General features: G+C 48.5%; 1 protein-coding gene across 1 annotated transcript in view; it reads left to right on the plus strand.

Moving 5' to 3' along the window:
- The window catches only part of DHRS7 (dehydrogenase/reductase 7), a 341,569-nt gene that overhangs the window by 122,873 nt on the left and 195,789 nt on the right, over nucleotides 1–22,907 (plus strand). Inside the window, exon 4 of the mRNA XM_086937958.1 lies at nucleotides 7,746–7,985. Within this exon, the coding sequence (XP_086794084.1) occupies nucleotides 7,746–7,985 (240 nt within the window). The remainder of the gene's footprint in view (nucleotides 1–7,745; nucleotides 7,986–22,907) is intronic.

Raw genomic sequence — 22,907 nt, forward strand, 5'->3', positions numbered from 1 at the left:
GTCCGGCTTCACTGGTGGAGGCGATCTCCCAACTCGCTGCCATTCAGTAGAGCGTCTGCGCTGCCGAGGAGGCGATCCAGCGGACTCAGCCCGAGGTGCGGGCCTCTCCAATCCCAGCGCCTCGAAGGCTGCCTCCAGCAAACGGATCTGCAGGAGTTTGCCCTTGTATTTAAAAATAAGGTGAAATGGGTGTCCCCACGAGTAGGGGATACCCTGCTCTCGCAGATAGGCAGAGATAGGTTTGAAGCTTCTGCGCTTGACAAGTGTAGAGGCCGCTAGGTCTTGAAAGAGTGCGGGTTGATGGCCCCTGAACTGCACAGGATTGAAATCTCGATCTTTGCGAAGAATCCGTTCTTTAATCTGAAAGTCATGCACACACCAGGTTATCCGGTGGTGAAGCCTTGGCACCCCTCAGCAGGCCAACGCGATGGACTCATCCAGCTGAATGTCCCGCTCGTCCTCGGCATCAAGAATCTGTCGGAACAGCGCACTGACTTATTTACATTGGTAACACCTTTGGAAGTCTCCTTCCCCTTTACATGGGACCTCTCGCATTCCGATATTATTGCTCCGTGATCGGTTCTCCAAATCTTCGGTGTGTGCCTGCAGATCCAGGTTTTGTTCCGTAAGGCGAAGAACATCCTGCTGAAGCTGGTGAACCTCTTCGCCAGTGCCCAGGTCATGCTCTTCCAGGGTCGCCACTCGCTTCCTAATGGCGTCAACATTGCGCCGTATCTCACGCACATCTGAAGAGAGCTGGGAGCAGAGCGCCAAAATGTCCTCCTTGATGGCCGCGAAGAGCCTTAGTTGCCGGTGAGTCAATATCCTCGGACTGCGAGGACTGGGCTTCCGATTGTGAGGCGGCCCTACCCGCCGCCTTCTGCAGCATGTCCTTCAGGGGTTTGTCTCGCTTGCTCCTGGAGGCTGACATCGCGACGCAGGCAGGTCCCTAGAGGGGCGCAAACAGGCCTCAGCAGCGCTCACACCTCACGTTGCGGCCCAGGACAGAAACACAGCAGGGAAACACCACCCGCCGTCGTACGGGCCTATGGTGCGCCTCCCACTGACCCCGAATCCCCTCACCACAGCAGCACCACTGAGGGGTAGCACCAAGAGGCCCCCAGGACCACCAACCACTCAAGGCCACCTCAGCGCACGGGCTAGCTCAGTCCACATTCTGTCCTTGACCCCGCTTCCCAGCTGTCAATTCCAACGCTCTTTCCAAGGCACCAAGGAGTAGCTCGCCGTAGCAACCAGTCAATTGAGGCACAGGAGCACTGCACTCCGGGTCCTAGGCCAACCCCAATTCCCTCACACCCTGCAGAGGCCGCAGCACAGTCTGGTAACTACAAACACTAAGGCAGGGATAAGCCAGGACTTTCCTCTTCCACAGCCACAGTCCTCCTCCAAGGCCACTCCGAGGGCTTACCCGCACTCCAGTCTCTTGAGCACCAGGCTCCACACTGCACTCTCGTAGCAGGCCCTGGGATACCAAGATGGCGGCGGCTCCCCGGACACCAACTCCACTCACACACTATCACCGCTTTGTCACCCAAGGCGCTGCACCGATCACTGAGGCGCTGTTGCACTTGTGGTCCCTGAAGCTTCACACAGTCCACAAGACAGGGGGGCCGACACCTCTATCCCGTCTTGTTGGACCCAGTGGTGCGCTGTTCCGTCGGGGCCGGCCAGCCCAGGCAGAGCAGCAAACCACCCGTCAGCCTGCAAATAGGCACACCATCAGCACCGGGCCTCTCCCAGGCCTCCAAGCCTGTGCCAGATCCACACCAGGGGGGGAGAGCGATCACCCACTCCCCGATGTCGGTATGCTCCTGCCGCTCAGAAAACGGCAGGTTTCAAGCGCGGCCCAGGAATGTAGAGTAGCAGCAGGTGAGGCACCGCCCGCCGACATGCGGGCCGAGCTAGGGCCTCTCACCCTTAGCAGGTCACACCCACCCGTTGCCGCAGGCCAGGCCTCCCGCCACCAGCACACTTGAGAAAGCCTCCGCAGCCCCCAGGGCACATCCACAGGACCCCCACGCCCACTCAGCAAGCCAACACACCATCAGTCACAGAGGGGGGGGCACCGATCACACCACACACCGGCTACGTGGTCCCCCGCTCCTCCACCCACGGCGGCCTCCCTCCGTTTGTCGATTCTCGTACCGACCTCCCGGTTGCGTGCTATCCGTCCCTCACTCCTCAGCTCGCCAAGCGCCGTCACCAGGGCCCAAGCGATGGCTGTCTTCTGCAACACGGCGCGGGAGATCACTTCGTCCCTGCGGTGATCTCGACTTCAGCTGCCGCACCCAGACGAGTGCCCGGCTCGCCCCTACCACTCCTGGCCTCTCCGCCGTCTAGACCCCGCACTCTCTACGTGGGCAGGCCGCTGCACAGTGATATGGAAGCCACGCCGCGGGCCTCAGCTCCTCTTCTCTGCCACCGCAGCTCCTCCTCACACGCCTCCGGGCAAGCAGGCTCCTCGCCGCCCCTCCAACAAGTCAGCGGCCACACCAGGCAAGCGAGGCCCCACGCTGTAGGAGGCAGTCTCCGCAGCTCCCTGCCACCAGGCCTGAAACTCAGGGGCCGAGATGCCTGGCACCACCAACAGGCATACCGCAGCAGGGAAAGAAACACACCGCCGGCTTCAGGACAGCACACAGAGGCAGAAAATCCCCATGGGCAGCACGGATGGGCACCAGGTAGGGCGATACACAAGCCAAATGTTCAGGCAGCGCCGGAGGGACGGGAAGGCACGTCCTACTCCGCCGCCATCTTGGCCACGCCCCCTTTGCATCGTTTTTAAAGTCCTGAAGTTCAACACTCCTAGCATTCTGGCTAACCTAGTCACACCCAACGTCCCCATACGTCAGCTCCGTTCACTTGGCCAGCACTTGGTGAGGGTACCAAGGTTTTAGAGAGTGCGGGCAGGAGGCCATTCCTTCCGCAGCAGGGCATCTCTTCTTTGGAACTCACTGCCCACTCACATTCGAAGCCACACTAATTATTTGACTTTTAAGAAGGCCATAAAAACATAGTTTCCCCATTGTGTAGTTTCTGCCTTCTTTCCGTGCTGATTGCTTTACTGACAGCGCCGGGGCGTCCCTTTGCTGGGGCAGCTGTTGCGCAGTGCAAATGTCAGTAACATAACATAATGGTGTTGTATAGCAAAGCAAATTGCTTTAACTTAATCAAAGGCGAGACCTATTGCATTTTTAATGCTTGTTCCTCTTTGAGACTCCTTCTGGAAGGCACTGTCTGCCCTGGTGATACATTGTCACCAGCACCATGGCTACTGGAAAGGGTCACCCCTACCTTGGACAACCAAGAACCTTCTAGACCCCGACCCAGGAAATATCTGTGCGCACTGGAGTCGGAAAGAAAAGTTCTGAACCTGACAGATTGCAACGCCCAAAACCCCATGTTGGTCCGGAGCCATGGATGTTCTTCAAACACTACCTCAAGAAGGCACTTTGGAAGCAGCACAAGCCATAGTGCAGACTGTTGAGCAACAAGCTCAGGACCTGCAACAATTGCGAGATGAAAATGTATCATTATGTTAAGTTCTCGTAACTAGGGGATATGATGTACCAACAATCTCAGCAACCATTCCACTTTATTTGGGTCAGTCAATCTGAAAGAATTCTTGGATCCTTGGACAGTCTTGTTCGCTCTTTGCAAAGCTCAGTTTTCACGAGACGGAACTAAAGTCGGTTATTTGATCAGTGCTTGGTCCCATCCTGCCTTGGCATTGCCAACACCTTTGGAAGCCAAAGAAGACCCACGATTGTCAAACTATATGACCTTTCTCGCTGCCTTCGTATAAATGTTTGAAAGGCCTGGCTTGGAAACCTCAGCAGAGGTAGCTCTGTGTGATTTCCAGCAAGGTAACCAAGATGTCCTGCATTACATAACCTGTTTCCGACAGCTAGCTGCAGAGACCCCTTGGGTGGAATGCTCTCTAGCTACTCTGTTTTGCTGAGGTGTTCATGAAGAAATCAATGACAAGTTTGTGTACTGATACTATGGCTGGCCTGATAAATTTGGCTTTGTCTGTAGAATACCGTCTCAATTAACGCTGGTTGGAGAGACATAAGGCTGTGTCCAGCAACATACAAGAACATCACATCTCGATATTTGCAGAACAGAAGCTTCCCTCTCTGAAATTTCTCCTTCGACAGGAGAAGAGACTATGCAGATAGGTCTTGCTCGACGACGACTGTCTGAGACCGAACAGGAACATAGAAGGAAACCAGGGCTATGCCTATATTGTGGTTCTCCTGGCCATATGATTAGTAGCTGCGCCACTCATCCACATAAGCCGCCAGGAAAACGCTGGATCCCGCCCTCTGTAAGAAGGCAGAGGGTGGGATGGTCTGGTATTCCTTCAATCTGTTCTTCAAAAGAAACATCAAATTCTCTTTTTCTCTTACCTATCTTACCTATGCTCTTAGGATTACCAACAAGTACAGAGGAGAAAGTACTAGCCTTGTTAGACTACGGAGGCAGCTGTATTTATCTGGATGAAAGATGGGCCACCGAAAAACAAATATTCTGAGTTTTTAAAGAAACATCTGAACAATTGCAAACTGTTGACTGATTCACACTGGTCTCCAGACCAGTAAAAGAAATGACATGGTTGTTACGGTTAACTTTTGGAAGGCTTCAAGAGTACTTGTCTTTTGATTTTATAGCCTCTCCTAACCATATCATAATTTTGGTAATCCCATGGCTGATCAGACACAATCTTTGTCAACTGGGAAACCAGAACTATCTCCTTGTCCTCACATTTTTGTCAACAGTTTAGTTGTGCTACTGCGGAATACTGGTCACCAACGGAGATGCCTATAGCGAAGGAAGGTATGCAACTCCATTAGTGTCATACAAGGGGTACCTAATCGCTATCAGATGTATGCGAACGTGTTCCAAAAACAAAAGAATCTGACTTTACTTACTCTTAGAGAATTTGATTGTACCATCCCTCCCTTGAACCTGAGGTCACAGTGCCTTTTGGAAGAGTGTACCCCTCAATGAACCAGAGAAAGGAACACTTAGACAATACCTAGAAGAAAATCTTCAAAGTGGTGTAATTACATGGTCCTCAACACTTGCCGGGGCACCTCTCTTCTTCGTACCACAGAAGACCAAAGATGTATGGCCATGTGTAGACTTTAAAGGATTAAACAAAGTCACTATCAGAGATTGCTACCCCTTGCCCCTCATCAAGGACATATTAGAATCAAAGGGGCAAAGTTGTTCACCAAACTCGACCTTCAGGTGCTTATCTCCTTTGATTCAAGGAAGGAGATGAGTGAAAGACCACATTTAGAACACCCTTGTGCCACTTTGAATATTGGGTGATTCCCTTTGGACTGACAAATGCTCCTTTTATCTTTCATAGATTTATGGACAACATGTTGGCAGATCTCCTAAACCAGACCATGGCAATGTATTTGGGTGACATTCTTGTATATTTTCAAACACCAATCTTCAACGTGTACATGTTACTCAAGTTCTGGAAAGACTACGCCAGAACAGCCTGTTCTGTAAACCAGAAAAGTGATAGTTTGACCAGCCCAAGTTGAGTATTTGGGTTATTGAATCAACAAGACAGGAATTGCCATGGATCCACAAAAGATAAAAGCTATACTGGATTGTTCAACCATCAAAGAAAACCAGTGTTTCCTGGGGTTGACAAACTTGTATCGTCATTTTATTGACAACTCTGCCCAACAAACAAGTTTCTTTTCCCAAACATTAAAAGGGGAAAATCTCTGACCAGTGTTCAAATAAACTTAGGCTGCAGAAAAGGCTTTTCAGACCTTAAAGAATCCTCCACTCAACTTCCTATTTTGCACGACCCCGATACAACCAAGACGTTTATAGTCCAAACTGATGCTTCAGACAGGGCCAAAGGAGCTTTCCGATTCCAAAGACAAGAGGAGAATGCGCTTGAACACCCTTTTTTTTTTATTTGTCAAATGTCCTGTCGGATTCAGAGGGAAACAATTCTGTTATTAAGCGAGAACTACTAGCGATGATGATAGCCTGTCATGAATTGAGACAGTTCCTAATGGGTACTAAAGAACCGTTTGACATCAGAACAGATCATAGGATTCTGCAATGTCTTAGCAGTATTCAGTGCCAAATAACCGCCAAGCTCGATGGGCCTACTTTTTCAGTCAATACGGCTTCACCATTACCATTATATGCCAGGTCCTCAAAACAATCTGTCAGACGCTCTGATGTCCTTAAAGTCTTACTCTTCCTCAACAAAACATCATAGAATTACAACGTCTCATTAGTACTGTTTAATCGTTTCTTGACAGGGTCCAGTCGGGCTATGCATCTCTAACCAATGAAGATTGGAATAATGTGACCAATCAGCTTAACCAACAAGATAAACATTACTACAAGGAAAAGGTGCTGTTCCTCCCTTATAAAAAAGAAAAATTGGAGGCCTTGCAAATGTGTTCTGATTCTCCCTTCGCTGGCCACTGTGGTCTCAAGAATACTCTTGAATTAGTGGTGCTTTGTTTCTTTTTGTGCCCATCAGTACGAGAAGATACCAAAATATGTGTCCTCCTGTCCAACCTGTGCTGAAGCAAAGACTTCTCACTCCAGACCTGTGGGATTTCTTTAACTTCTACCTGTTCCTCCAGCACCATGGCATATGGTATCCACAGATTTGCAAGTCTTCCTTGCCCCCGTCTGCAGGAAACCAAGTCATTATGGTGACAGTGGACTCATTTTCTAAGAGGGCACATTTTTCTTCTTTGAGGAACTTACCTATTGCAAGAGAGCTAGGAAAGATCTTCATAAAGGAGGTCGTTTGTCTTCATGGTCTTACACAGGTCAATATATCCGATCATGGTCACCAGTGTATATCCCAGTTGTGGGAACACTTCTGAAAATCCTTTCACATCGAGGTTGCCTTGTCCTCTGGGATCCATCCTCAGACCAGCGGTCAGACCGAACACATTAATCAAGGCCTTCAGCAGTAACAACACACATAATGGGGGCAGCCCTCATGGGATTTTACAACAAGAGAAAGGCGGTACAATGGAGGGACTACCAATCCTATTGACCTATGAAAAGCCTCAATTTACAAAGGACAGTAACATGAGCCAATTAAAAAGATGGGAGGAAAGTGGGCAGGGATTCATGTCCATATCCTGAATACAATTATAAACAGTGGGGTGACCCAAATTTAACCCACAGGACCTGGGAAATATGATACACATAAACAGTGGGCAGACCGGGGGAGCAACCATAATGACAAAAAATGATTGAATCACTTTTTGCTAACCCTGAGAAAGCACAGGTGAGGGACAAATAATTTATTAGTTGCAATTAATGCTTCAGAAGAAAATAATGAGGCACAAACACATATGGTCACTTCCACATTTTTTTTTTTTTTTAGATTTTAGTTGAAATTAACTGTGATTTATTCAAATCTTACATAAATACTTAAAACAGATCAAGAAGTGCTGAAGCTCCCATAGAGTTAGGGGATAGGAATAGTAAGTGCTCAAGGAAGGTTCTCTTGAATGTGTAAAAAGGAAAGGAGGAAATGTTTTTCTTCATTAGATTTCTTCATCCAAAGTCCTGTCAAATACATAAAACGATTTTGTTTGTTTATCTATATGTTGTGTTATTTCTCCATTTTTATCTTCTCTCCCGCTAATCATACGTTTTCAACTTTTAATTTAAGTAATCTATGCTTCTCTTGTGTTTTGTTACAGATAGACGTTTTAATAAACAATAGTGGCCGCTCTCAACGTTCATTATTTGTGGACTCAAGCTTGGATGTTTATGACTCTCTAATTCAAATTAACTATTTGGGAACAATTTCCCTAACTAAATGTGTTCTGAAGCACATGATTGAAAGGAAGAAAGGGAAAATTGCCACCGTGAGCAGCATAACAGGCCTCATTGGAGTACCTCTTTCTTCTGGGTATGCTGCAAGCAAACATGCTCTTCAGGTAAAATTATGCATGCTTATTTTATGATCTTGGTTAAGTTACACTTCATTTCAAAGAGTGTGTGCATTAATTTCTAGCAAACGCATGTGTAAGTGTTAGTTTTTGGATGTTTGAGAAAAGGATAGGAGCAGAGTGATAAACACTACAGTTGTGGTGAGTGGGTTAAAGTCATTACTTAAGTTTGGTGATTTTGGTGTGTAGTTTCCAAGACGTTGTCTAGACTGCTATATCCGTCTAGACTAAGATCTGAGTGATCCTTTGAACACCCTTAGCTTCTGTCCTGCCAGGAATATTGTATGCTGTACAGGGGTATGCATGTAAAGAGTGAGAGGTCAAGCAACTACATGCAGAGATGATCGCCTTCTTGCGTTGATTCTGCACATATACAGAACTATGCGCTGGAAACCAGGACCTCAGTAAATTAGGGGGTGTACTGACCTCCCACATTATTACCCACATTCCCAAATCGACTAGCAATAGTGTCTCGTTCGTTCTACGACTAACAGCAAAGCTACCAATGATTAGACAACCCATAACACGACACTCCCGACCCTTCTCAGAGATCGGGGGAGCCAGACAACTCTTTCGCTCACTCACACTTGTCCACAATGAGAGTAATCATAGACGTGGTATAGTTTAAAATGTTTATTTTAACAAAATTGCTCAATGGTACAGTACATATGCCATTACTAGCAGAAAAATACATAAACACAATGTAGTCAGCATTGTCACAATTCCATAGAATACAAACTGGGAAATCATTTTATAAAGACAGTGCAAAAAGGATACAGTGCCTGACTACCCTCCCCGTGGTAAAAAGGAATTTATTATACAAAGGAACACCTCTGGGCTTTCTCAGCAGACCCCATACCTCAAGGCCTAGATGAAAGGTTTACATCTCAGGACAAGCACAGCTCTTCGCTCTGGAACGGTGTCCCTCCAAGTGTGTACAACATGTTTCGCTTGCAATATTAAAGCATACGATTTCCAGTAGTGCAGCAGTGTGTAGTATTTTATGTCTAGGTGCGCGGGACTGACCAGAACAGAATAACAAGGAGCATTGTTGATCGACCTTGTACATTGTGTGCAGACTAAACCTCAGCACAGTAGAGAACACAAAAGGCAGACAGTTCTCAAGTGAAAGGGGCACAAACAGAGTCTTGCAAAATAAATTGGTACAGTGTCGTGGGCAAAAGCAGCCTCATGGCAGCGAAGCTCATGCTAACTTAGTAATGTCGACAATGACCCCACCATCTATACTACACTCTCCCCTGGTAAGTCCTTTGCATGTAGACGTAGGAGGAAAACTGAGTTCAAAAAGTGCGAGCAGAGTTTTAAAAGGCGTGTCCATTAATTAAAGAAAGTTTGAAGTAATTGAGTCTAGGGGAAAAAAACAATTTATTGAAGAAAAAAATAGTTCGTGGAAGAACGGCATCCGAAACGCAAGTGATGCTGGTGGGGAATTTGTGAGGTTAATCCATGAGAGTGTAGGAGCAAAAGGATGCAACACCCTCCAAAAGGACATCATTGTGGTCAGTAGAAAACAGATACGCCATCCAATTCAGCAAGCCGAATTAACAAGAGTGCTCCTCATAGTCGGGTGCTTCCATTAGCACTGCTGGATAACTTGCATGATATTCGATGTAACTCTGAGGTAGGCGATTCTGTGCAGCCTCACAGATATCCCATTGAGCCAAAATTCCAAGTGCAGCCGCACGTGCCATTAAGCCAATCCCACAACAGTCCTGCTCATAGACCACCAAGGGACCCATCAGCTGTCTGGGCAAGACGTATTGGAAAGGCATAAATAACTGAACTCGTAAGCATGAAAAGACTGGTTGCACGCAAGTGAAGTATGCAAAACGGAAGGACAACCCATAGGACACACGGAGTGTTGCCAGTGGTAATGTACAGATGCATTCCTGCATGCGGTAACGGAGCAATTGCAACCGTCCTGGTCTCTGCAGTACTACAAGAGGAGTAGCCATTGCGTTACAGGCACAGCAGAAGCAGGATTCCAGCAGCCAATGCCAGTATTAAGGGGAATCCACCAAAGATGCTGGAAAAGATAGAATGAATGAATGCCGGTATTGCACCAAATATAGTCTGAAAAGAAGTCACAAGGCTAGAGCCGACAGCCTTAAAAAAAAAATGTGCCATGCCTTGAGTAGTCGATGCATTAAATATGTAATGTATGAGCTCCCCTAAATGTAGTGGGAGATTAGTGTTTAGAAGCGTTTGAATCTCAGTAGCAGCGCTAGCCACCTGCAGGTTGAAGGTTTCTCGTGGGGAAGTAAGGGGGACTTCTTGTTGGGTTAAAAGCACCTTTAATCTGCTCAGCTTGTTGAAATCTGCTCTCAAAGATGGTATTGAAGGCGAAACAAAGCTACTGATCTTCCCACGCGGGGGAGGAAAAAGCACATTATTGCAACAAATTACGCGCTGTGAAACGTTACAATGTAAGGTATGCCAGCAAGCATGCCGCAGCATTCTTGGTAATGTAAAATAAGATAACTACCATTAGTAAGCAGAGTGAACATGAGAATTACTGCATTAACTGGTTTACCCTTTAAAACACAAGCAAGGTTTGGAGCTGCCATATTATGTGCCCGTGTAACTGTTATTGCACTCCAGGGAATGACCTACTGTGGAATCGCAGTTCTCCCCTCTAAGGTATACCTCCTTATCGTCCCGTAAACAGTGATAGGTTAAAGGCAAAGACCACAGTTCATGCAGAAAAGGTAATGTTTCATGCAAGAGCTGAATTGAAATAGTGAGAAAGGTAAAGATATAACTCCATAATGAGCCAGACAGCAGAGTCAGCCTCCGCGACAGAAAAAGGTAAAGATCTATCTTTTCAATGTGCAGAAGAGTGTAAATAGCATCTTTCATGGACATAAATTGCTGTTTGTCTGTTAAATTACACGGTAAAAACAAAGCAGTTGCATTCAAATAATCCCATGGTACTTTTCCCATTTTTAGAGCCTTCAAAGTCCATGATAATTGCATTACAGAATATCAATAACAGAAGAAACAATATTATCTAGTGTATAAATGTGGGAAGATATTGTAATAATACTGTTGTTGACAACAGCAAGAACTTTTTTTAAGTTAGCTTGATCAATTTCCCGCAAACAAGACGCTGCTTCAATTTGTGAAAGTTTCCAAATTTCATTAGAAGCCTCGAATATCCAGCTTTTCGTTCTAGGAACTCTGGGTCCGAAGACCAAGTTGGCCAAATTAATATTGTTGGATAACAACGATAAATGTTGTTTAACAGACAATAGGCTTGAGTGCTGCAACCACTGTTGACCTATTTTACCAACCAAATAGGTTGTTACTGAATGGAAATCTTGGGTCGGGTCTGTCTTGTTCATAACCTAAAGTAGTGTTATGAAAACAGAATTGGCAGGCATTTGAATTCGTCTGCCATACCAGCCAACCTGAAGGATCCATTTCAGATACATTAAAGGAGTTATTTTGAAATAAATGTTTTAATGCATCAATCGTAAAGTTGTGATATTCAGCTAAAGAGGGTAAGGCAGGATCATTCAACTTCTTCGATGTTGCCAATCCAAAGCAAGTTGTTTGGTACACTATTATTTAAAAACAAAATTTGTGCTGGGATGTGGCAGGCACAATGCAAGGCCTCAGTGCAGCGCACCTGCCAGGTCTTAGAAGCCCAGATTGATTTCAAATCAATGGTGGCCTTCCAGTGATCATAACTCCTGACTGACAGATGTCTGAAAAAGTGTGAATATATTAATTTCGTATTGGGCAACATTACTTTGGGAGTTGAAGGAACATTTAATTTGAAATAATAGAACTCTGGTGATGACCTATCAAAATCAGTGAAGTATTTCAATTTATTTCTAAATGTTTTCAAACTACCTCCTAATGGAGTAGGGCAGTGTTCCCACTGTGTATATTTACCGGTCGGAGTGTATTAGTCTTATGGATGAAACGATGCCCATAATGTTGATAACAAAACAAATCGGCATAATTGACAGAATTCAAATACAAATCCTCAGCTTCAAAATCAGCATAATACTTTAAATCTGAAAACAATGCTTGTATTGCATGCACAGCCCAATTATCGGAACGTATGTTCTGTGTTACCACATCACCCATGGAGACATGAAATACGTAGGGTACGTTAATAATCTCGGTCGGGCCATGGACCTGAAAATCCACTTTTTCCCAGACGATGCCATCAGCAACAGGGAACGCTGAAATGTTAACAAGAGTCTGGTCACTTTTCATGATGTGGGGAGCCAAAATACCATCAACCAAGTTCACAGAAAAGCGTTCGGGCAAGTAGTGACCATTGATGAGTAGAAAAAATACTGTGACAAAGCTAATTGACATAAAAAGAAAAATCAGAATTAGTGCCAACCAGATGTACGTCCATGGAGGCACTAAATAGTTCTTTTTAAACAATGTGAAAAAAATTGTTAATTTGGTAGGGCCAATTGAAGTGGTGGAAGACAAGTCAGAAGAAAATCTGCCAGGACACCAAGGACTGTCCGGCAAACCATGCAAAAACTCACTCATGGGATATGCATAGTCTGCGTCCTTGTGCAGGAGGAGGCCGGCGGTGCATTCACAACAGGGTCCATCTTGATGACCGTGTTGTGTGGTGTACTGGAAGATTTGCCACTCTCACAAATCCTTGAAATTGTGGGACACAAAACAGCAGGAGTCCTATTATTCAGAATCAGCCAGATGTTGTAGCTTGACATTGTCCACGGCAATGTTGTCTTTACGACCAGGAAGAGGTGGTAAAATGACTGTTAGAGTACCCTTCAAGCCCAGCACTTGAACCGGCGCACGATTAGAGGGACCACATTTTTTTTTGTTCTCCAGCTTCTCTCAGACCAGATCACCAACTTTAGGAAGCCAGCTGGCCACCGGAATGGAATCAGCTGTGCACCATCAGTGGATGAGGGCAAATGTTCAGTAGCAAGACTCGCACGGGTCTCGTGTAGGTCCTGTAACATAGTAGAATGCTTATCTATGTGAAAGGCTGCGGCAGCCGCCGCAACGTCTAGACAATCAGCACGGCAAGCCTCTCTTGGCGAACATGTGTTTTTTTGTTTGATTTCAAAGTGTCCGAAACACCGCCGTTGTAGCAGCGCGGACTCAGAGAGACTCTACTGCTCCTTGGGGGCCGGGCGATTCAAGTGATAAAGTGAAGCTGCAGGGTCCTAAGAGGAGAAATACAACAAAGCTTCATTAACATGCAAATGGTCTTTTAAAGACCTGTGAAGTTCTCGGCTGCGTGTGTGTGTGCCCCAGAAGCTGTCTCAGCCCGGGCTGACACACAGGCAGGGTGAGATGACAGAGGATGACAGAGGGAGGGAGACCGAGGGAGAGAGGTAGAGGGAGACCGAGACCGAGGGAGAGGGAGGGAGATGGAGGGAGGGAAAGGGAGTGAGGGAGGGAGACAGAGGGTGACCGAGACAGAGGGAGAGGGAGGGAGACCGAGGGAGGGGGGAAAGGGAGGGAGAGGGAGACGGAGAGAGGGAGAGAGAGAAAGGGAGACAGAGAGGGAGGGGAGGGAGAGAGAGGGAGGGAGGGAAAGGGAGGGAGTAAGAGAGAGACAGACAGAGAAAGGGAAACAGAGAAAGGTAGAGGGAGGGAGACAGAGGGACCTAGACAGAAGGAGACAGAGGGAGGGAGAGATACAAAGGGAGACAGAGGGAGGGAGACAGAGGGAGGAGGGAGACGGAGGGAGAGTGCGGCAGACAGACAGAGGGAGGGAGGCAGACAGACAGATGGAGGAAGGGAGAGAGGGAGACAGGTGGAGGGAGACAGACAGAGGGAGGAGAGAGACAGGCAGAGGGAGACAGAGGGAGGGAGACAGGGAGGCAGAGGGTGGGAGACGGAGAGAGGAGGGAGAAAGACCGAGGAGACAGAAGAGACAGAGGGATGGAGACAGAGGGATGGAGACAGAGGGATGGAGACAGAGGGATGGAGACCGAGGGATGGAGACAGAGGGATGGAGACAGAGGGATGGAGACAGAGGGATGGAGACAGTCGGAGGGAGACAGTCGGAGGGAGACAGTCGGAGGGAGACAGTCGGGGGGAGACAGTCGGGGGGAAGACAGTCAAAGGGAGTCGGGGGGAGACTGAGGAAGGGAGTCGGGGGGAGACTGAGGAAGGGAGTCGGGGGGAGACTGAGGAAGGGAGTCGGGGGGAGACTGAGGAAGGGAGTCGGGGGAGACTGAGGAAGGGAGTCGGGGGGAGACTGAGGAAGGCAGTCGGGGGGAGACTGAGGAAGGGAATCGGGGGGAGGCTGAGGAAGGGAATCGGGGGGAGGCTGAGGAAGGGAGTCGGGGGAGGCTGAGGAAGGGAGTCGGGGGGAGGCTGAGGAAGGGAGTCGGGGGGGAAACTGAGGAAGGGAGTCGGGGGGGGAGACTGAGGAAGGGAGTCGGGGGGAGACTGAGGAAGGAGTCGGGGGGAGACTGAGGAAGGGAGTCGTGGGGAGACTGAAGAAGGGAGTCGGGGGGAGACTGAGGAAGGGAGTCGGGGGGAGACTGAGGAAGGGAGTCGGGGGGAGACTGAGGAAGGGAGTCGGGGGGGAGACTAAGGAAGGGAGTCGGGGGGAGACTGAGGAAGGGAGTCGGGGGAGACTGAGGAAGGGAATCGGGGGGAGACTGAGGAAGGGAATCGGGGGGAGACTGAGGAAGGGAATCGGGGGGAGGCTGAGGAAGGGAGTCGGGGGGAGGCTGAGGAAGGGAGTCGGGGGGAGGCTGAGGAAGGGAGTCGGGGGGAGACTGAGGAAGGGAGTCGGGGGGAGACTGAGGAAGGGAGTCTGGGGGAGACTGAGGAAGGGAGTCGGGGGGAGACTGAGGAAGGGAGTCGGGGGGAGACTGAGGATGGGAGTCGGGGGAGACTGAGGAAGGGAGTCGGGGGAGACTGAGGAAGGGAGTCTGGGGGGAGACTGAGGAAGGCAGTCGGGGGGAGACTGAGGAAGGGAGTCGGGGGGAGACTGAGGAAGGGAGTCGGGGGGAGACTGAGGAAGGGAGTCGGGGGGAGACTGAGGAAGGGAGTCGGGGGAGACTGAGGAAGGGAGTCTGGGGGGAGATTGAGGAAGGGAGTCTGGGGGAGACTGAGGAAGGGAGTCGGGGGGAGACTGAGGTCGGGAGTCGGGGGGAGACTGAGGTCGGGAGTCGGGGGGAGACTGAGGTCGGGAGTCGGGGGGAGACTGAGGACGGGAGTCGGGGGGAGACTGAGGAAGTGAGTCAGGGAAGACCGACAGAAGGAGACAGACAGAGAATGGGAGTGGGAGGGAGACTGAGAATGGGAGAGGGGCGGAGACAAAGGGTGACCGACAGGGTGACAAACAGAGGGAGACCTAGATGGGGGGGGGAGACCTGGATGGGGGGGAGACCTAGATGGGGGGGAGACCTAGATGGGGGGGGGAGACCTAGATGGGGGGGAGACCTAGACGGGGGGAGACCTAGACGGGGGAGACAGACTTGGAGAGGGAGGGAGACAGACTTGGAGAGGAGGGTGACTGAAGGAGGGAGACAGAGGGAGACAGATGGAGAATGGGAGACGGAGGGAGATAGAGAATGGGAGAAGGAGGGAGATAGAGAATGGGAGACGCAGGGAGACAGAGAATGGGAGACAGATAGAGAATGGGAGACGGAGGGAGACAGAATGGGAGAGGGAGGGAGGGAGACAGATAGAATGAGAGAGGGAGGGAGGGAGACAGAGAATGGGAGAGGGAGGGAGACCGACAGAAGGAGACCGACAGAGAATGGGAGTGGGAGGGAGACTGAGAATGGGAGTGGGAGGGAGACTGAGAATGGGAGAGGGAGGGAGACTGAGAATGGGAGAGGGAGGGAGACTGAGAATGGGAGAGGGAGGGAGACTGAGAATGGGAGAGCGAGACAGACAGAGGGAGACCAACAGAGGGAGGGAGGGAGACGGACGGACGGACGGAGGGAGGGAGGGAGACGGAGGGAGGGAGACGGAGGGAGTGTGACGGAGGGAGACTGCATATGTATGCTTGGTAGTTCGGACTGGACTGTTCCCATGAGGCACAGGGTCAGAGCTGATTTGCATATAGCCAGTGTCTAACCCAGGGTTGTGTGGAGTGCAAAAAAACGATGGATTTAGGCCCAGATCCTTGTACTGGGGTGAATGTATGACATTGTTCTACATTCTGTCCATCAACTGTGTTTTTTGCAATTTTCACCCCGAGTGTGCTGGGTATACTCAGACGTGAGTCCCAGGCTCTCCACACCACTGGAGTCAAGCTATCCAGGCTGATGAAGGCTGATAGCCAGAAACCGGTCCTTGGATGCTTGACTCCGGTCTGGGAAAGACATGGCTTGGTAGTTCGGACTGGACTGTTCCCATGAGGCACAGGGTCAGAGCTGATTTGCATATAGCCAGTGTCTAACCCAGGGTTGTGTGGAGTGCAAAAAAACAATGGATTTAGGCCCAGATCCTTGTACTGGGGTGAATGTATGACATTGTTCTACATTCTGTCCATCAACTGTGATTTTTGCAATTTTCACCCCGAGTGTGCTGGGTATACTCAGACGTGAGTCCCAGGCTCTCCACACCACTGGAGTCAAGCTATCCAGGCTGATGAAGGCTGATAGCCAGAAACCGGTCCTTGGATGCTTGATTCCGGTCTGGGAAAGACATGGCTTGGTAGTTCGGACTGGACTGTTCCCATGAGGCACAGGGTCAGAGCTGATTTGCATATAGCCAGTGTCTAACCCAGGGTGGTGTGGAGTGCAAAAACACGATGGATTTAGGCCCAGATCCTTGTACTGGGGTGAATGTATGACATTGTTCTACATTCTGTCCATCAACTGTGTTTTTTGCAGTTTTCACCCCGAGTGTGCTGGGTATACTCAGACGTGAGTCCCAGGCTCTCCATACCACTGGAGTCAAGCTATCCAGGCTGATGAAGGCTGATAGCCAGAAACCGGTCCTTGGATGCTTGATTCCGGTCTGGGAAAGACATGGCTTGGTAGTTCGGACTGGACTGTTCCCATGAGGCACAGGGTCAGAGCTGATTTGCATATAGCCAGTGTCTAACTCAGGGTGGTGTGGAGTGCAAAAAAAATGGATTTAGGCCCAGGTCCTTGTACTGGGGTGAATGTATGGCATTGTTCTACATTCTGTCCATCAACTGTGTTTTTTGCAATTATCACTGCATTGTGGCCACACCCAAAGGAATCTAGTGCACAAATCAACCGCAACCAAAATATATTTGTATGCCATATCAGAACAAAAGGGACCGCAGTGATCAAGATATACACAGCCAAAAGGGCGATCAGCGATGCAAAGCTGTGTTTGTGGTGGATGTATTACCGTAGAAGGCTTAATATGCTGATAGATGTCACAAGAAAGTACATAATTACAGGGCTGCTTATATAAATCACGCCACCAGTAACATTGCTGCAAGATGGAAACTGTTGCAGACACTCCGGCATGGGCCAAAGCAAAGCCTTCGTGTGCGGCTTTGATCAGAGAAGGTCTACGTTGGGAATCAGCCGATCACCAACATCCGGTATTCTTGCAAAGGAAACTTGATCGGAAGTTAACTCATAAGAATACTTTGAAGGGAAACCTTGTGGATAATTAAGGCCTTCCTTAGTAGCAGCTATTTGTCATTATCAATCTTAGTCATGGACCTTGTAACGGCTGCTATGGAGCTGTGGGAGGGCTAGTTTTATAAACAGGTGTGGAGGCTGGAGTAGTGGTTTAAAAGAAGGTGGTTTATTGAAAACAAATGAAGATGTGATAGGTTGGGTGGATTGTCTCTCGGTAGATTCTTCTTCTGATGTCTCCGGCGATGAGCTGGGTAGTGAAATGGGTAATGGTGTTGTCTTCTCCTTGTCCTCAGGACCCAGGCGGTCTTCCCGGAGGCTCATAGGAGAGTGAAGAAATAAATGAGGGAACCGTGAGAATTGAGTTCATAAAAATTATGGACTAAGTTTTCCCTTCACCACACCTTAGGTGTTTGAACTATATATTGTCCATGAAAAGGAGATGAAAACCCTGTAGACACCGTGGTTCAAAATAGGTACAAGGCTAGGAAGGGGGGGGGGTGTCTTTATGTGCCTAGGAATGGGTAAAAGGGTGCTCAATGGTCAAGTAAACAAGACCGAAATCACGAGTGGTTTCAAAATGCGGCCAGATAAATCAGAAAACAATGCGCTGTCCGGCAAAGATAGACCCCTCCAAGTTATTACGGGTCCCACCCGACTCTCCCTCCCTTTTCCCCGCTTCCCAAGTCCCTCGAGCCGTTGTCACTCACCTGCCCCGCCGCAACTCTCCAGAGTCTCGGCCGCTCTCCAGCATCCTCCGGACACCACCAGTCCTCGCATCAGCTGTCTTCTTCCACGTCCTGGTTCACTGGCGTCTTTACTTCCACGGGTCCTGTGTCTTCTTCCACAGGTCCCACGTCTTCTTCCACCGGTCCCGCATAGTCTTGCACCGGTCCCGCGTCTTCTTTCTCCGTTCCCTTCCTCCTGCTTTCGTCTTCGTCTTGCGCGCCAACTCTCTCTGACCCTGCCCCTTGAATTAGGCTGCCTTTCATTGGTTCGTCCCCACTGCTTCCGGTTTCCGTCCGGACCACTTCCGGGTTATTCCCATCATCGCGTCCCTGAGGAAAAACAGCAGAGGAGTATGGTTGTGGTAGTCCGGTGGTATGGCAGCGAGGCATGACCCATATTGGTGGCGTCTCTCCCGGCGTTAGCCCGGTAAGGCTCTCGTTTACTTCGGGGTCTGTCTCACAGGAGCACATGGCTACTGCTGATTTGGCTGCTTCATCAGCCAAACAATTCCCTAGAGCGTATGCTCCCACACGCTGATGGCCAAGAGTATGAATATCCTGTGTGAGGGGCAGACGTTTAAGATCTGCCACTCGAACCCAAAGCGTTTTATGCTTAATTGCGCTGCCTCTAGAGTCTCGATAATTATTCTGAGACCAAAAAAATACGTTGTTAAAAGACTGGACATAGTAATAAGAATCACACATAATCAGAGTAGACACTTTTGGATCTGCAAACTCGAGAGCAAGAACAAGAGCGCGCAGCTCAGCCAATTGGGCAGTACAGTCTCCAAGTGCCTGTGTATGCACTAGTCTTTAATTCTCCATTTAGCATTTTACCTGCCACAACCAGTGGCCGGTTGCGCCGAGCAATCTGTGTAAATGATACATTTGTACTCCTCCAAAGGGAGCACAGATGGAGGAGGTGGATGGACGTGTTCATACTGCAAGAACTCCTGTTTCTGAAGAGAGGGGTCAAAGATAAACTTGACATCAGGAGATGTCAAAGAAGTAGCCCATTGTATCCAACGGGGATTTAATGCTTTGGAGTTTGGTACATTCGCCTTTGTCACTGCTTCTAAGGCAGGGTAAGGAGTAACCACCAAAATTATGTCTCCTTCGCTAGTGCGCGTTCCTTCAGGACTGCCCTTTGCACAGCTGTTAAAAAAAAAAATCCCCAGTGGAAAATCGCATTTCGTCTGAAGTTTAGAGATAAGTTTTTTTTGCAATAGGAACTGTATCACCTTCATTGTATGTTAAGTAAGTGAAACCCACTGCACCTGCTACAATTCATATCACCAGATTTGTGAGGTTGTCACGTGTTACCAAGTACTTAGATTCAAGTAGATAAGACTGCAAAGACTGCAGAGTAACTGAATGCTCCGCAAGCCAGCTGGCTTTAGAAAATGTAGGTCGTATCAAAGCATAAAGAGGCTTGAGACGCTGGGCATAGTTGGGAAATTAAGTCCTCCCAAAATTCAAAAATCCCAGCAAAGACTGCAGTTTCTTCAGAGAAGTCGGAGATTGCAAACATGAGCATTTCTCCAGAAAGTGGGGTGCCAAGCCCCTATTATATGTAGGGATGGGGGAGCACTCCTGTTTGTATTATTTCTGAATGAAACGTAATCCTTTCAACCCTGCCTGCTACTAAGGCATACACACTGTCCTGGTGTGTTGTATCTATTAACAAAAACTTTCAGGTGTTGCCACCTGGCCTCTGTGCACTAATGCAATTCCACTCTTTTGGTGCCAAGCCCCTACCTTAATTGTTGAGCTCATAGCCCAAAAAGAGCACCGCATAGCAAGCAATGTGTGATTTCGCAAAATTAAATTTGGAACCGTAGTCCTCAAACATAAGAATGATGCGGTCAACACGAAATAGATGTGGCCAAAGTTTGTCGTCTGTCAGATAAATATCGTCAACGTATGAGTATGCATCTGGGTCAATGCTGTCTAACAAAGAGACAACACCGGTTGAGATAACCCCGGGGCTATTCTTGTACCTCATAGGTAAACATTGAACTTTTTTCTGTTTTCCACCGGCTGTGAATGCATCCATTGACTGCTTTCAGGGGACAGGTTATGGCTATAGAAGCCATTGGAAATGTCAAGTGCCGTTTTTAGGTCTTGCCTACGCAGCGCTCATGTGCTGCATAGGAGAGAGATCTAATACCATCGGCACAGCTTTCCCTGCAAAGACGTGCATGCGTTGCATTGCTTGCAATGGCAACCCGTGCACGTCTGGCGTTTTCCTTGCGGGAGCGCGCAGCACCATATGGTGGCGCCATATGGGCGTATGTCCTCGCAAGGGAATCGCACAGGCCCCCTCCCCTGCTGCCGCACGCATTTTTTCTTTGCCGTGAGTGAAGTGTGCCACGTTAGCTTTCCGCGTGTGCTACACGGAACAACTGATACTTGGGACCATTCTCGCTTCAATGAACAGTTGGCTTTGTTATATATTTTCAGTGCAGTTTTAGAAAGCATTGCAGTAAGGCACTGTTATTTATTTAACCCTTTTAGCTACATTATTACAGACTGACCGATTAGGAGGCAGCACAGGAAAGAAACCAGCCCAACTCTCTTAGGTAGAGACACGCAAACCACGAGCGCTGTGACACCAAAAGGCAACCCGGAAAACATTGCTTCCGCGCCCTTTTTATCTTTGCTGTGAGTGGAGTGTGCCACGTTAGCTTTCAGCGTGTGATGCATTTGTCAGCGCAACGTTTAACACTACGGTGCATTGGATTTTTCGTGATCCTGTTATTTACGTCATTTGTTCCTCTTCAAGGAAGGACGAGGCCGGTCTGTATGCATACCTGCGTGGGAAGTGCGCGTGCGGTGTGCTACGTCGGATTCCCGCGTGAAAGGGGCATGCCCGCATTTTAACATTGTTTTCTTTCTCGTGCTAATGCGTTAATCCACATGTTTGCAATATGATTCTAATGCCACCGCCTTCCAGTCTGCCCGGGAGAGGAGCGTCTCGGAACGAGCGGCCGAGGAGACAGGTAGTTGTCTTTTGAGAACCTTTAAAGTTAGTAACAAACAAGTGTGAAACTGGGTACCAACAAGAAGGCTGTGGGGGATGAGCTCTTTAATAATCACCAGCAGAGAACGTTTTAGGGCCCCATCGCTGGATCTTCAAGAACAGGGTGCAGGCACAATTGAATCACGCACAGTGACATTTTCACTGCTGTGATCCCCTGTGCAGTACATAGCATGCGATGATGGGAGCATAGAATGTTACTCGTTCCAAAGACCAGTACCTTGTCAAACACCAACTAACCTCTCCCACACTAAAAGAAACAGCAATTGGCCTCTGAATAAAACAATAAACCCTCACTGTGTCTTCCCAACACTCTCAAATACCACAGACCATGCTAAAACTGTCATCTGTATCATTAGACATTCAGATAACATTAGACATTCAGCTCACTTTAATTCCGTTGCGTATCGCCACCTCTCCCCATAGCGCCAGCTTCTCCACCTGATCATTTTGTGGAATACGCACCTTTTTGTTTGTTAGTTTCAGAGAAACAGTGTGTCAATTGGAAAACAAGCATTGGCATAGCCAATAGGTCTCCCCTTTGGGACCTTATAAGTGTTTAGCCATGCAACAGTTTATGTTGTTGTTGTTGCACCAAGGATATTGTGCTGCATAACTAAATACTTATTATGTCCCAAAAGCGAGACCTATTGGATATGCCAATGCTTGTTCTATTTTCTACCAACAAGACTGTCTACAAGAGCAGAGCTATGGGTATTCTGTACTGTAAAAGTATGACCGAGTTCAAATGCTGGTAATCTAAAACTATGCGATAAGACCCATCAGGTTTGGATACAGTGAAAAGAGGATTATTTATCAGTGACACACACTTATCAATCACACCTTGATACTCCAACTCCGTTAGAACCGCAGAAACCGGACCCTTAGCTTCCCGTCGGATGGGATATTGGGGTTGTGGTTGAGGCATAGACCGCAATGGAATTGCATTTGTGGCGTTGAATCTTTATCCCAGTCCACCTCATTACAGTGCACTGCCAGTGCCAGGACGCAAGCCCACTCAGCTGCAAAGGCCCCTGCATGCTCTTTGGGAACGTATCTCGAAAAACTCGGAAGTATCACGTCCTCCCCTCTTGGCCAGAACAAATGATGGGGGCCAATCTGCCTCCCCCAAGAAAATATCGTAAAAAGAGGTCGGATTCTTCCAAAACATCCCTGTGATTACACACTCAATGTCACCTTCAATTTGAAAAACTATACTATACAGTTGATCAGTGAAGGGGCAAATCGTGTGTCAGCTGTCTCTACTGTAATGAAAGTGTCAGTTGCTGTTGCCTCCAGACAAGGACGCAGTGCCTCCCGCAGTATAGTAACTTACGCTGCGCTGTTGAGCAGAGTGACCGCCCAAGTCCAATCCACCAGGCGGGTTCTCACCGCCTGAGGCATATCTCGCTGTTAAAACTGCAACTTTTTTGCTTATGAACCGGGGTTCGGAAGCGCGGCTGTTCCTCCTGCTTTCCCTTAACTTCAAATTGTCAAGATGGTTCACGTCCCTGTGGCGGAGGCTGTCTCTTGCCACACTCCTGGCTATCCCCTCCTCCGACTTGAGAGCCAG

The sequence above is a fragment of the Lissotriton vulgaris genome, chromosome 9, assembly GCF_964263255.1.
Source record: "Lissotriton vulgaris chromosome 9, aLisVul1.2, whole genome shotgun sequence".
In the NCBI taxonomy this organism is placed as follows: domain Eukaryota; kingdom Metazoa; phylum Chordata; class Amphibia; order Caudata; family Salamandridae; genus Lissotriton; species Lissotriton vulgaris.